This window comes from Carcharodon carcharias, chromosome 7 (assembly GCF_017639515.1).
Source record: "Carcharodon carcharias isolate sCarCar2 chromosome 7, sCarCar2.pri, whole genome shotgun sequence".
Classification (NCBI taxonomy): domain Eukaryota; kingdom Metazoa; phylum Chordata; class Chondrichthyes; order Lamniformes; family Lamnidae; genus Carcharodon; species Carcharodon carcharias.
Window position 1 is genome coordinate 120,612,731 of NC_054473.1, and position 12,688 is coordinate 120,625,418.

The 12,688-nt window shown below is 48.9% G+C and overlaps 1 protein-coding gene across 4 annotated transcripts in view; it reads right to left on the reverse strand.

The window, feature by feature from the left end:
• prmt7 (protein arginine methyltransferase 7) overlaps positions 1–2,179 on the reverse strand; it is a 39,002-nt gene extending 36,823 nt beyond the window's left edge. For all 4 annotated transcript variants that reach the window (XM_041192070.1, XM_041192071.1, XM_041192069.1 and 1 more), the window contains exon 1: positions 1,998–2,179. In XM_041192070.1, coding sequence (XP_041048004.1) covers positions 1,998–2,092 — 95 coding nt within the window. In that variant the 5' untranslated portion in view covers positions 2,093–2,179. The remainder of the gene's footprint in view (positions 1–1,997) is intronic.
• Positions 2,180–12,688: the final 10,509 nt, after the last annotated feature.

Sequence of the window (12,688 nt, forward strand, 5' to 3'; positions counted from 1 at the left end):
GCACAATGATAGCAGTGTACACCATCTACAAGATGCACTGCAAGAACTCATTAGGGCTCTTTAGACAGCACCTTCCAAACCCACGACCGCTACCATCTAGAAGGACAAGGGCAGCAGACACATGGGAACACCACCTCCTGGAAGCCCCCCCCTCCAAGCTACTCACCATCCTGCTTTGGAAATAAATCGTCATTCCATCACTGTCACTGCGTCAAATTCCTGGAACTCCCTCCCTAACATCACTGTGAATGTACCTACACCCCATGGACTGCAGCAGTTCAAGGCAGCTCACCACCACCTTCTCAAGGGCAATTAGGGATGGGTAATAAATGTTGGCCTCATCAGCAACACCCACATACCATGAATGAATTTTTTTAAAACTGTCATCTAATGGGAAAGCTTGAGTTGATGTTCAAATATCGATCAATTTATGTCTGTCACCTTGAACAGGCTAGGAGGCCCAGTATTCAGAATGGAGATAGTGTGAACATTTCTTTCTCACACTATCGCAACACTAAGGGATATGATGCAGGATTTGAGGGCATGTCCAGTTTGCAAAATTGCCAATTTATTATGTAAACGAATACTCATTCCCCAGTGTATTACTGACATGCTCACTTTCCCATTTCTGATATGTATAACTGGCTGTCTTCACCTTTGCCACATGTACTCTCCAATGTACATTACAGGCCGCTATATTCAAGTTTCAGCCGTGCTGTGACTAAAATCAGCATTCAACATTAAAAACACAGCAGTCCATTAACATACTCCAATGCAACAAGAATATGGTGATTTTCCAATTCTGATCAAGCCAAAGTAACAATGCTTCCCTCACAGGAAGGGAGAGAAGAGGCTGGGTTTATCCTGGGTGACTTACTCTCAAAAAAAACCAAGCATTCAACATTGCCCCAAGGTTAAAACAAAAGGAAAATGCGTTTCAACCACCAAGTTAAATACAGGAATTTAAGGGTAATTTTACCTACATTATAGAACAATACAATTACATCTAGTAAACTTTCACTTTACAAAAATAAACAGATTCAATTGTATCTGCTGTAATGCGTAATCATTTAAGAATTGTCCCAGCTTTAAAACATTAGTGAGGCAGGCAGGCCAAGATCACAGGCATTTTATCAAAAAAAGTCACGTTTACTATACATGGAGAACAGGGCCGGCCAGTTACTGTACACTGCGGGTGGTGGCTGGGCCTATTGCCCTCTTACACACACTGTTATTGGAACCCACTTACAGCACCACTTTTAATTAAAGCACATGGGTGCGTACAGTATAAAGCCCAGTTATCCTCAGTTACTATACACAGAGCAGATGCCAAACTGAACCAATATCTAGGTTCAGGTGGAGGCAGGGGGCCCGGGACTGCTGGGCCGGGGGCCGGTGAGTGCTGGGCCGGGTCTCCGTGACCGGGGCCGGTGAGTGCTGGGCCGGGGGCCGGTGAGTGCTGGGCCGGGGGCCGGTGAGTGCTGGGCCGGGGGCCGGTGAGTGCTGGGCCGGGGGCCGGTGAGTGCTGGGCCGGGGGCCGGTGAGTGCTGGGCCGGGGGCCGGTGAGTGCTGGGCCGGGGGCCGGTGAGTGCTGGGCCGGGGGCCGGTGAGTGCTGGGCCGGGGGCCGGTGAGTGCTGGGCCGGGGGCCGGTGAGTGCTGGGCCGGGGGCCGGTGAGTGCTGGGCCGGGGGCCGGTGAGTGCTGGGCCGGGGGCCGGTGAGTGCTGGGCCGGGGGCCGGTGAGTGCTGGGCCGGGGGCCGGTGAGTGCTGGGCCGGGGGCCGGTGAGTGCTGGGCCGGGGGCCGGTGAGTGCTGGGCCGGGGGCCGGTGAGTGCTGGGCCGGGGGCCGGTGAGTGCTGGGCCGGGGGCCGGTGAGTGCTGGGCCGGGGGCCGGTGAGTGCTGGGCCGGGGGCCGGTGAGTGCTGGGCCGGGACTCCGTGGCCGGGGGCCGGTGAATGCTGGACCGAGTCTCGTGTCAAGCTGGAGCCGGCTCCTTACCGCGCTATCTCCTGGTGATAATCATAGTCTTCGTCCTCTTCCTCCCACTCGATGGCGCCGGTGGTAGGATTCGCCCTACCACAGAAAGTCTTCATGACAGCCGGATCACTCTAGTCCAGAGATCAGTCCGCAAAGCCCACGCTCTGTACCGGCGCCGCCATATTGACAACTCCTGCAGGCGGATTGCCGGCCCTGTGCGCAGGCGCAGCGATGCTGAAGCCAGCGCCCCATGGTCACGTGACAGTCGTGACGTGTGTGTACAGAACCTTTAACATAAGAGGATAGCGAGGGGCGAGATCGTGGAGGGATTCAAAAACAAGGATGAGAATTTTTTTAAATGGTGTTGTTAGGTCAGGAGTTAATGTAAGTCACCGATCACAGGGGTGATGGGTCAATGGGACTTCGCACAAGTTAGTACAGGGGCTGTAGAATTTTGGATGCCCTGAAGTTGTGGGAGGTTGGAAGATAGCAGGCCAGCCAGGAATTAGTTGACAGAGGTAACAAAGCCATGGCTTCTGTTTCTGTTTTAGTTATGTGGGCATCATAGACTAATATACATATTCTGCCAACATTTAAATGGGTAACGCTAGCTAAACCAGGCATGACCTGCTGAAATGATAATCCTGATAATGAAAAACTTTAAATGGAAATACTTAAAGATGGGTCATGAAGATTTCAAGTGATGGGGCTGTGACTATTTCCTTTGGCAGCTTGTTCCATTGTGGGATTTTCCTTGGGAACATTGTTTTTAAAATGAACCAACAGGCATGGTTGTGTATCCATATGTTGGAGAATCTGGTTACAGAAATTAAAGCAAGCTGTTAGTGGATCTTTTTTGTTGATAATGCACATGACATAGCATTTTTGGTCATCTCCCATTCTGCAATTCCAAAAGATCACCTTACAGAGAATTGATATGATCTTGAGTTTTTCCTGATGTGTAAACCATGGAGTCAACTGCAAATAGTTGCACCCTGTTTCAGCAAATGAGCTGAGGCAGGCGTGGAGTTGGGCAATGTTACAGAGTTGGAAAGAGGCAACCTTAGTAATGGCACAGAGATGCAGTTGAAAGCTTGTCAGAGGGTAAAATATGACATCAAGGTTGCAAACTGGTTCATCTTCTGACAGCTGCCAGAGAGATGCAAGGGAACAGAGTTGATAGTGGAGACCAAGGGCAATGCTTTCAGTCTTTCCAGCGACCCTCGTGTCAAGCTGGAGCCGGCTCCTTACCGGATTATCTCCTGGTGATAATCATAGTGGGAGGAAATTGCTACTCAACCAGTATTGGATGTCAAAGGAGCCGTGTGACAATTCAGAAACAATAGAGGATTCGAGACAAGTGGGTGAAGTAGAGCCAATGGACCAAGTTGTGATTTGGTGATAAGGCCACTGCGACAGTCTGAATGGGGCAAGTGGTGAAAAAATTTGAATACAGTAGACTGGCCAGCTTAGTGTCAGTGATAGGGAATATACTGTAATCCATAATAAAATAAATGATAAGAGTATCTAGAGATAGAAAATATAAATTTTAAAAGTTTGGATTCCAAAAGGAATCATGCTTAACTAACCTGATAGAATTATTTGTAATAGAAAGGATAGACAAGGATAATAGAATAGATGTCATATACTTATGTTTTCAAAAAGGCCTTTGATAAGGTGCCACATTGCAGGCTCATGACAAAGGTTAGGGCATGTGGTATCAGGGGACGAATAACTGAATGGACAGAAAATTGGCCAAGACATAGAAAACAGAGAATAGCTGTGCAATTTTCCCACATTTGCACTAAGTGCGGTAGTGGGCGGGTAAACCGACATTTTACTCACTGGCTGCGATGGTGGGTTTTCACGATGTATCGTCCCAAACCCATCTCATTATTTATGCAGTCCTGGGGAATACACCGTTTCCATGGCTGGCAGGCTCTCATTTGCCCTCTGGCCATCACCCTGCTGCTGCATCACGCCAAGCACCATGTTTAAAATCCAGCCGCGAGCACAGCGCTCATTACTTCGAGTTCGCCGCTGCTGCACAGAAGACATGGCCAGCAAAGGAAAAAAGACTGCAGACCCCTGCTTCAACAATGGATCCCTGGAGTGACTGCTGGATGCTGTGGAGGCCCACTGGGATGTCCTGTACTCCCGCTCTGGCCACAGGATGGGCAGCAATGTGACCAATCCAGCTTGGGAGGCGGTGTCAGCGCCAACGCCCTTCAGAAGAGGACAGCCAACCAGTGCCACAAGAGGATAAATGACCTCCTCTGTTCCGCCAGAGTAAGTCACTCTTCTCATCACTCAACTCACACACTCACAAACCCATCACACATCCACAGGGCCCTCACTCACTTCCAGTTCACCATCGACTCTCTCACACTTACCATCATTTTCCTCATCCTGTCCATGGGATTGGTGAAGACAAGTGTAGGCCCATTACAGTCTGAAACAGGGGAATTTATAATGGGGAACAAAGAAATGGCTGACCAACTAAAAGCATACTTTGGTTCTGTCTTCACAAAGGAGGACACAAATAACGTACCAGAAATGTTGGGGAACACAAGGTTTAGTGAGAGGAGGAACTGAAATAAATCAGTATTAGTAGGGAAATGGTTTTGGAGAAATTGATGGAATTGAAGGCCAATAAATCCCCAGGGCCTGATAATCTACATCCCAGAGTGCTTATGGAAGTGGGCCCAGAAATAGTGGATGCATTGGTGGTCATCTTCTGAGATTCTATAGACTCTGCAACAGTTCCTACAGATTGGAGGGTAGTTAATGTAACCCCCGCTATTTAAAAAGGGAGGTAGAGACAAAACACGGAATTATAGACCAGTCAGTAGTGGGGGAAATTCTAGAGTCCATTATAGAAGATTTAATAGCTGAGCACATAGAAAGCAGTGGCAGAAATGGACAGAGTCAGCATGGATTTACGAAAGGGAAATCATGCTTGACAAATCTACTGGAATTTTTCGAGAATGTAACTAGTAGAGTTGATGAGGGGGAGCCAGTGGATGTGGTTTATTTGGACTTTCAGAAGCCTTTCGACAAAGTCCCACATTAGAGATTAGTGTGTAAAATTAAAGCACATGGGATTGGGGGTAGTGTATTGAAATGGATAAAAAACTGGTTGGCAGACAGGAAACAAAGAGTAGGAATAAACGGGTCTTTTTCCGAATGGCAGGCAGTGACCAGTAGGGTACCGCAGGGATCGGTGCTGGGACCCCAGCTATTCACAATATATGTTAATGATTTAGATGAGGGAGCTAAATGTAATATCTCCAAATTTGCAGATGACACAAAGCTGGGTGGGAGGGTGAGCTGTGAGGAGGATGCAGAGATGCCTCATGGTGATTTGGACAAGCTGAGTGAGTGGGCAAATGCATGGCAGATGCAATGTAATGTGGATAAATGTGAGGTTATCCACTTTGGTAGCAAAAGCAGGAAGGCAGATTATTATCTGAATGGCTAGAAATTGAGAGAGGGGAATGTGCAACGAGACCTGGGTGTCTTTGTACACCAGTCACTGAAGTTAAGTATGTAGATGCAGCAGGCGGTAAAGAAGGCAAATGGTATGTTGGCCTTCATAGCAAGAGGATTCGAGTACAGGAGCAGGGATGTCTTGTTGCAATTATACAGGGCCTTGGTGAGACCACACTTGGAATATTGTGTGCAGTTTTGGTCTCCTTATCTGAGGAAGAATGTTCTTGCTACAGAGGGAGTGCAGCAAAGGTTTACCAGGCTGATTCCTGGGATGGCGGGACTGACATATGAGGAGAGATTGAGTCGGTTAGGATTATATTCACCGGAGCTCAGAAGAATGAGGGGGGATCTCATAGAAACCTATAAAATTCTAACAGGACTAGACAGGGTAGGTGCAGGAAGGATGTTCCCAATGGTGGGGGAGTCCAGAACCAGGGGTCACAGTCTGAGGATACGGGGTAGACCATTTAGGACTGAGATGAGGAGAAATTTCTTCATCCAGAGAGTGTGAGCCTGTGGAATTTGCTACTACAGAAAGTAGTTGAGGCCAAAACATTGTATGTTTTCAAGAAGGAGTTAGATATAGCTCTTGGGGCAAATGGGATCAAAGGATATGGGGAGAAAGCGGGAGCAGTCTGTTGAGTTGGATGATCAGCCATGACCATAATGGTTCGAAGGGCTGAATGGCCTACTCCTCCTATTTTCTATGTTTCTATCACTCGCCACCCATACAGGCCAGGCATACTTATCATCTGGCCTGGCAGGCGTCCTGCTTACACTTTTTCCATCTCTATTCATGTAGGACAAGCTGGCACACAACAAGAGAGAGAGGTTGCTGACTGGTGGAGGAATGCCTGAAATCAAGGTCCTCATGGACTTTGAAAACAGCTGGCCAGCCATGAACTGGACCGGTCCTGTGCTGTGGTGAGGTCGGCGCTGCTCTACCAAGTGAAGATCCAGCGGTGCAACATCCATCAGACAACCATGCTGTGAGATGTGTCCTCTCTCACAGGCCACTGCCATGCATTAATTATGTCCACGTACTTTCACAGACACTTCTGCCAAACAGTCGACACAGTCCATGACCCAGGGCCTCTAATCAAGCCCTGAAGAAACCTTTGGAGAGGAATCTGGAGGCACCCTCTCTGAAGTTCCAGCACAGCGCTCACCCACATCCTCCACCAGCGCAGAGACACACACCTTGGTGGGACAATCTGGTGAGCACATCGCACTGTCTGACCCACAGCAGGCAGTGGCAGGGATTTCCCAGATGTCTGGCACTCGGACGACTGCTGGAGGCCAGAACGTTGCTGAGTCTGACCGAGTCAGATGACGAGCTTCTGGACTTTGTGATGTCACAGTTGCTGGAGCTGCAAAGGCAAGTTCGGGAACATCAGGAAGGGATGTCCAATGCACTCCTCAGATGGCAAGGCACAATGGAGGAGGCTGTCTACCTTCAGGCTGTGATAGCGCCGGCATACCAACGCACCAAGGTCAACGCTGGTAAGGTGGTAGCTGCAATGGAGACCTTGGTCCAGGACTTCTCACTGCTGTGCGGGCTCAATTCCATATAGCTGATGCAATAGTTGGCCTCCAACAGTGTGTACACAAGAGGGGTGCCGGACAGCTCGATCTCACTCCAGCTTCCCCTGCTCCTCGAGTCAGCCTGGGGCCCCCGGCACCCATAGGGAGGAGGATCAATAGATGCCCATCCATCCAGGTGACTCCAAAATGTCCGGTCAATCCAAATCCCCTCTTCCTGTGACCTCAGCAGCTCCAGCTCCACAGGTCGAGGAGGGCACCACTGTCACACAGCAGGATCCTGAAAGCAGGCTGGAGCCCTCCAAGTCTCAGCTCTCCAGAAGACGTTTGCTAATCTCATCACAGGCAGGGTGTCACAGTCAGCAGTCTGCCTCCACCTCTGCTGTGGATGTCCGGGGAGCAACAAGACAGGGTTAGGAAAATTAAAGAGAATTAGTTGCACAGCCTGGGCACAGGTGTGAGTCACTTGTACATAATGTTCACTATTGTAAATAAACTCCCAAGAATGTCTCTCTGCCTATAGCTCCTTGTTCTGATGAACAGTGTTCTTGTCACTCAGATGTGAAACCTTTCTGCACAAGATAAAGGCAGGTGTCCCAGTCCAGGGCCTCTTCCCTGTGCCCTGTGCAGCCTTCAGACCAAAGTGATGGTCCAGCCTCACACTCCCTGGATATATTACTGATGCCTGCACCTCAGTGGTGCTTGTCATTGCTGCCAGAATGTCGTGGACAGGTGCCACAGAGTTCCATCATTCTTTTGATGTGCTCTCAGCACCTTTAAGGAGGGGCTGTCTCCCATCTCTTCAGCATCTGTGACCACTGATGCTGTGCTCCAGCTCCTGAAGGTCTTAGGTGCTGAAGGCAGACAAAGTATCAGATTCTTCGAAAGTTTCATGGCTGCATCTCTATGATATGACCCTGATCACAGAGCGCAAGCGAGCTGCCCTCAGCCCAGCAGGACTCAGACATTCTCAGAGGTTATGTGAAGATTTATGGAATGCCATCACTGTATGTCGTCATCATCATCCCCCTGCAATTGAGATTCTATTAGGGCCTCCACTGCATCTCCATGACAGGAGCATTGTCACAGAGGGTATTCGCACTGCCATAAGCCAGACTGGGGTCAAATGTTCACAAATACGATGTGAGGATCCATGGGGTCACCTCACAGCATGTCATCATCATCCTCCACAAATCTAGCAGCTACGTGGGCCTGCCGAGTGCGCCTGCCTCATCTAGTCAGTGCAAAAGCCTCATCCCCTCCAAGGACCTCCTCAGCCTTCATCCCTGTCGGTGTCCTCCTCATTGGAGGAGACGTGCAGCTCCTCCATCTCCTCCATCTCCTCCTCAGCCAGCTCCTCACCCTGTTGCAGCACCAGGTTGTAAAGGGTGCAGCAGATGATGACAATGCTTGACACCCTTCGTGGATTACATTGCAGAGCTCCACCAGACCGGTCCAGGCACCGGAACCTCACCTTCAGCATCCCGAAGGTCTGCTCCGCCAGGTTGCGAGTTGCAGCATGTGCTTCATTATACCGTGGCTCTGCTGCAGTCTGAGGCGGCTGCACGGGTGTCATCAGCCACGGCCTCTGTAGGTAGCCCTTGTCTCCAAGGAGCCAACCCTTCAGCCTCTGTGGACCCTGGAACACAGCAGGAATCTGTAACCAACTGAGGATGTAGGGGTCCTGCACACTCCCTGGAACCCGTGCACACATCTGCAGGTGGTCGCACACCGGCTGCACATTCAGTGAGTGGAATCCCTTGTGGTTGATGTAGTCCTCTGTGTATAGCGACAGAGACCTGAGCGCCACATGATCAATCGCACCCTGCACCTGTTGGAATCCCGAGATCCGGGAGAATTCAATGACCCTTGCATCCTGGCTGTCACAGTCCTGGGCGAAATGCACGAAGTTGTGTGTCCTCGAGAAGATGGCATCAGTGACCTCATGGATGCATTTGTCGCTGGTGGCTTTTGATATCCCACAGAGGTTCACCTGTGGAACCCTGAAAGAAGCCACTAGCATAGATATTGAGTGACCAGGTCCCTAGACATGCGCGGTAGTTGGTGACACTGGTTCTCAGTCATCTGCAGAAATGACAGGTGGCGTCTATAGACCCTGGGTGTCACTAGATGCCAACCAGCCATGGTTCCCTTGTGTGCGGGAGCCCCGATGCCCCTTCTTCATGAGGTTGCTGGTTCTGCCTTTGCGCGGCCAGGTGCCTCAGTCGCTCTCACCTCCATCTTCTCTGCTCTCCGTAAGCCATCAGGCATACAACTCGGTCACCCGGCTCCATGATCCTGATGTGGTCTTCCTGCAGCATGAAAGAGAGAGAGACGTGGTTAGCATGGGTGTACTTAGCACCTTTCCTGGCCCTCTGTGACAGCCCCTTAGCGCTTCCCGGAGAGTGCTGGCCACCCCTCGGATGGCCATGGATGAGTGCGCTGCATGGCTGCCCTGTCAGCCTGCAACATGGGGAAGACTGCTCCTAACCGAGATGCTGAGATTGCAAGGGGCTGTGAGCACCTCCAGCAGTGACTACTACATGGCCAGCGTTGGCGAGGAGATTGTACAATGTGTGCAGTCCAACTGCTCTATCGTCCAGTAAAGTGGTCACAGACTCACAGTCTGTGCAGGGGGAGGGAGAATGGGGTCTGGAGTGCTTGGTGGCACTTTGATGCCTCCACATTGATTGCATGGGTGGGCAGTCTAGGAGCCCAACCCCAATCGTATCACTATGGCTACACCTGAACTGTCTCAGTTGCAGAGGAATGGTCAGATTATACATGTGTACCTACCACGTGGCCACTTCTCTTGCCTACCCTTCCCCCACCTCGATTTCTTGTGTGTGGGATCCAACGCCAGAGCAGCAGTTGCCCCCCCTCACCCACCTCGATAACTTAAATCGCCACTGAGTTTCCTTTCGTCAGCTCCTTTTAGAGTTTGTCGAAATCGTTTTGCTTTCTGGTGAGATTTTTCCACAATTCCATGCGGTGCAAAGAATGAGGCTGGACAACAGTTGCCCCGGACCCCTTCCCCACCCTGAGAACAGTTGCCTCCATGGCAGGGTGGTACTTCATTCCGGCCCCAAGGCTGCCCTGAAGCCTACAAAGCAACAGGTGACCCTGGCAAGCTGTGCAAGAATGTTGCTGTGCACTCACCTCTAGTTCACCCAAAGTGCAGGCCACCAAGTATGTGAAACGTCCCTTCCCACCAATGCACTGACGGACAATCCGGCGGGGTCCAAGACCCTGGTGGGATAGCCTTTAAATGATATACTGATGTATTACATTGAGCTCCCTGACGATCGTTGGCGGGAACCGTGGCCCATCGGCGGCGGGCTGAGCGGATGATTGTGACCTGCCTTCCCACTATCATGAAACTGCTTGCGCTACATTGTCCACGCACAGTACCTATCATGCCTACTGCCAGCAGGCACAGAAAATTCCACCCTAGAGGTGATGGGTCGTTATTCAGACTGGAGGAAGGTAGATGGCGGTGTTCCACAAAGATCATAGCTAACACTGAGGAAAAATGGAACATTGCACAAGAAGATATTTTTTAAACGTAGACTAGGCAGTTAGATGGCAAATTAACTTTATTGGAGATAAATGTGAGGTGGTGCACTTTGGTAGAAAAAATAGAAACATCACCTACACCTTAGAAAATAAGAAACTGAAAAAGGTGGAAGAGCAAAATTATCAAGGGATATGATTGAGAAGAATGAGAGATGGTCTTACTGAAACAAATAAGATCCTGAGGGGATTTGATAGGGTAGATACCATGAGGATGTTTCCACTTGTGGGAGAATCTAGAGCCAGGGGACACAGTTAAGAACAAGAAGTCTACCATTTAAGATTGGGATGAGGAGAATTTTTTTCCATTAATGGGTTGTTGGTATGTGGAATTCTCAGTGGAAAATGTGGAATGTGGAAAGCAGTGGAGACTGGGTCATTGAATTTATTCAAGGCAGAGTTAGATTTTTGATAGATAAGGGAGTCATGGGGATTACGGGGGTAGACGGCAAAGTGGAATTGAGATCAGATCAGCCATGACCTTATTGAAAGGTGAAGCAGGCTTGAAGGGCAGAATAGCCTATTTCTGCTCCTAAGTCCCATGTTCCTATGGGTGAACAAATCAATAAGAGCAGCATTGCAGGTCAACAAAGCAAGTAAAAATGCTAATGAAGCACTGGGAATAATTTATAAGGGTATAGAATTCAAAATTAGTGAAGTTATACAAAACTTGAATTGAACACAAGAAATAAGAGCAGGAGTAGACCACATGGCCCATCAAGCCTGTTCTACCATTCAGTACGAGCATGGCTGATCTTGGGCTTCAACTCCATTTTCCCACCCTCTCCCCTTCTCCCTGCAAGACCAAAAATCTGTCTATCCCAGCCTTAAATATATTCAGTGATGAGGTATCCAAAACCCGCAGGTAGAGAATTCCAAAGATTCACAACCCTTTGGGTGAAGTAATTTCTCCTCACCTCAGTATAGGATCCCAATTAAGCTGCACTTAAAAGTACTCTTCACAATTCCGACCTCTACACTATAGGAGGGACGTAGAAACACAGAAAAAAGTGCAAAAAAGAATTTACAGTGATGGAGCAGAACTGAGAGATTACAGCTCTCTGGGGAAGATTGAACATGTTGGATCTTTTTTCTTTAGAAAAGAGAAGCTGTAGGGAGACCTGACGGAAGTCTTTACTATTATGAATGAGTTGGACAGGTAGATGTGGAAAGAATGTTTCCACTTGTGGGAGAATCCAAAACTAAGGATGATAAATACAGGATAGTTACGAATAAATCCAACAGGGAAATAAGGAGAAATTTCTTTACTCTGACTGATTTGAATGTGGAACTCACTACTACAGGAAGTGGCCCGGGCATATAGCTTAGATGTTTTCAAAGCACATGGACATGAGCAAAAGACCTGCTGAAAGGCTGAGATGTGGGAGGGAGAGGAGACTCGTTGGGCTGTATTGCCTTTTTCTGTGCTGTATATTCTATTTAAGTTGAATGGGGAATTGATTAGCGGGCAGGTGACCAAGTGGAGATAGTAGATATAGAACTGTGGGATCTTTTTTGTTCATCTTTCAAGTTGAAGATGACTATGTTCATTGTCCAGGGTGTTTAGTAAGGTTCCGTGAGTATGTAGATGACTGCTAAGGTCAATCTGCGCCAGGATGGCTATGCTGCAATTAGACAGCATATCGCAGAGGATTGAGTTTTGGACAAATTGCTGGCTTGGGAATTTCCTCTCCTTGCATTTTCTCCCTGTCTCTGGTACACGCTTGCTTTCAAAGGAGGCCACTCCATTTTTTTCTTTGATTATGCCAGGTGCAACGATCCTGGGCGAGCTTTGCCAAGGACTCAAAGTAGTATCAAAACAGCACAGAAGGACGCCATTTGTCCCATTGAGTCTGCACTGGCCCTTTTGAAGAGCAAGCACGTTAGTCCCACTCACCCTGATTTTTTTCCCCATGAGTTTTTCTCCTTCAAATCTTTATCCAATTCCCTTTTAAAGGCTACAATTTTATATGTATCCAAAATCCAGTCAGGTAGTGCATTCAAAGTCCTAACTACTTGTTTGGTAAAAGCATTTTCATCATGTTGCCAGCTAGTTCTTTTGCCAATCACCTTCATTCTCTGCCCTCTGGGGATCCAACTTTTTC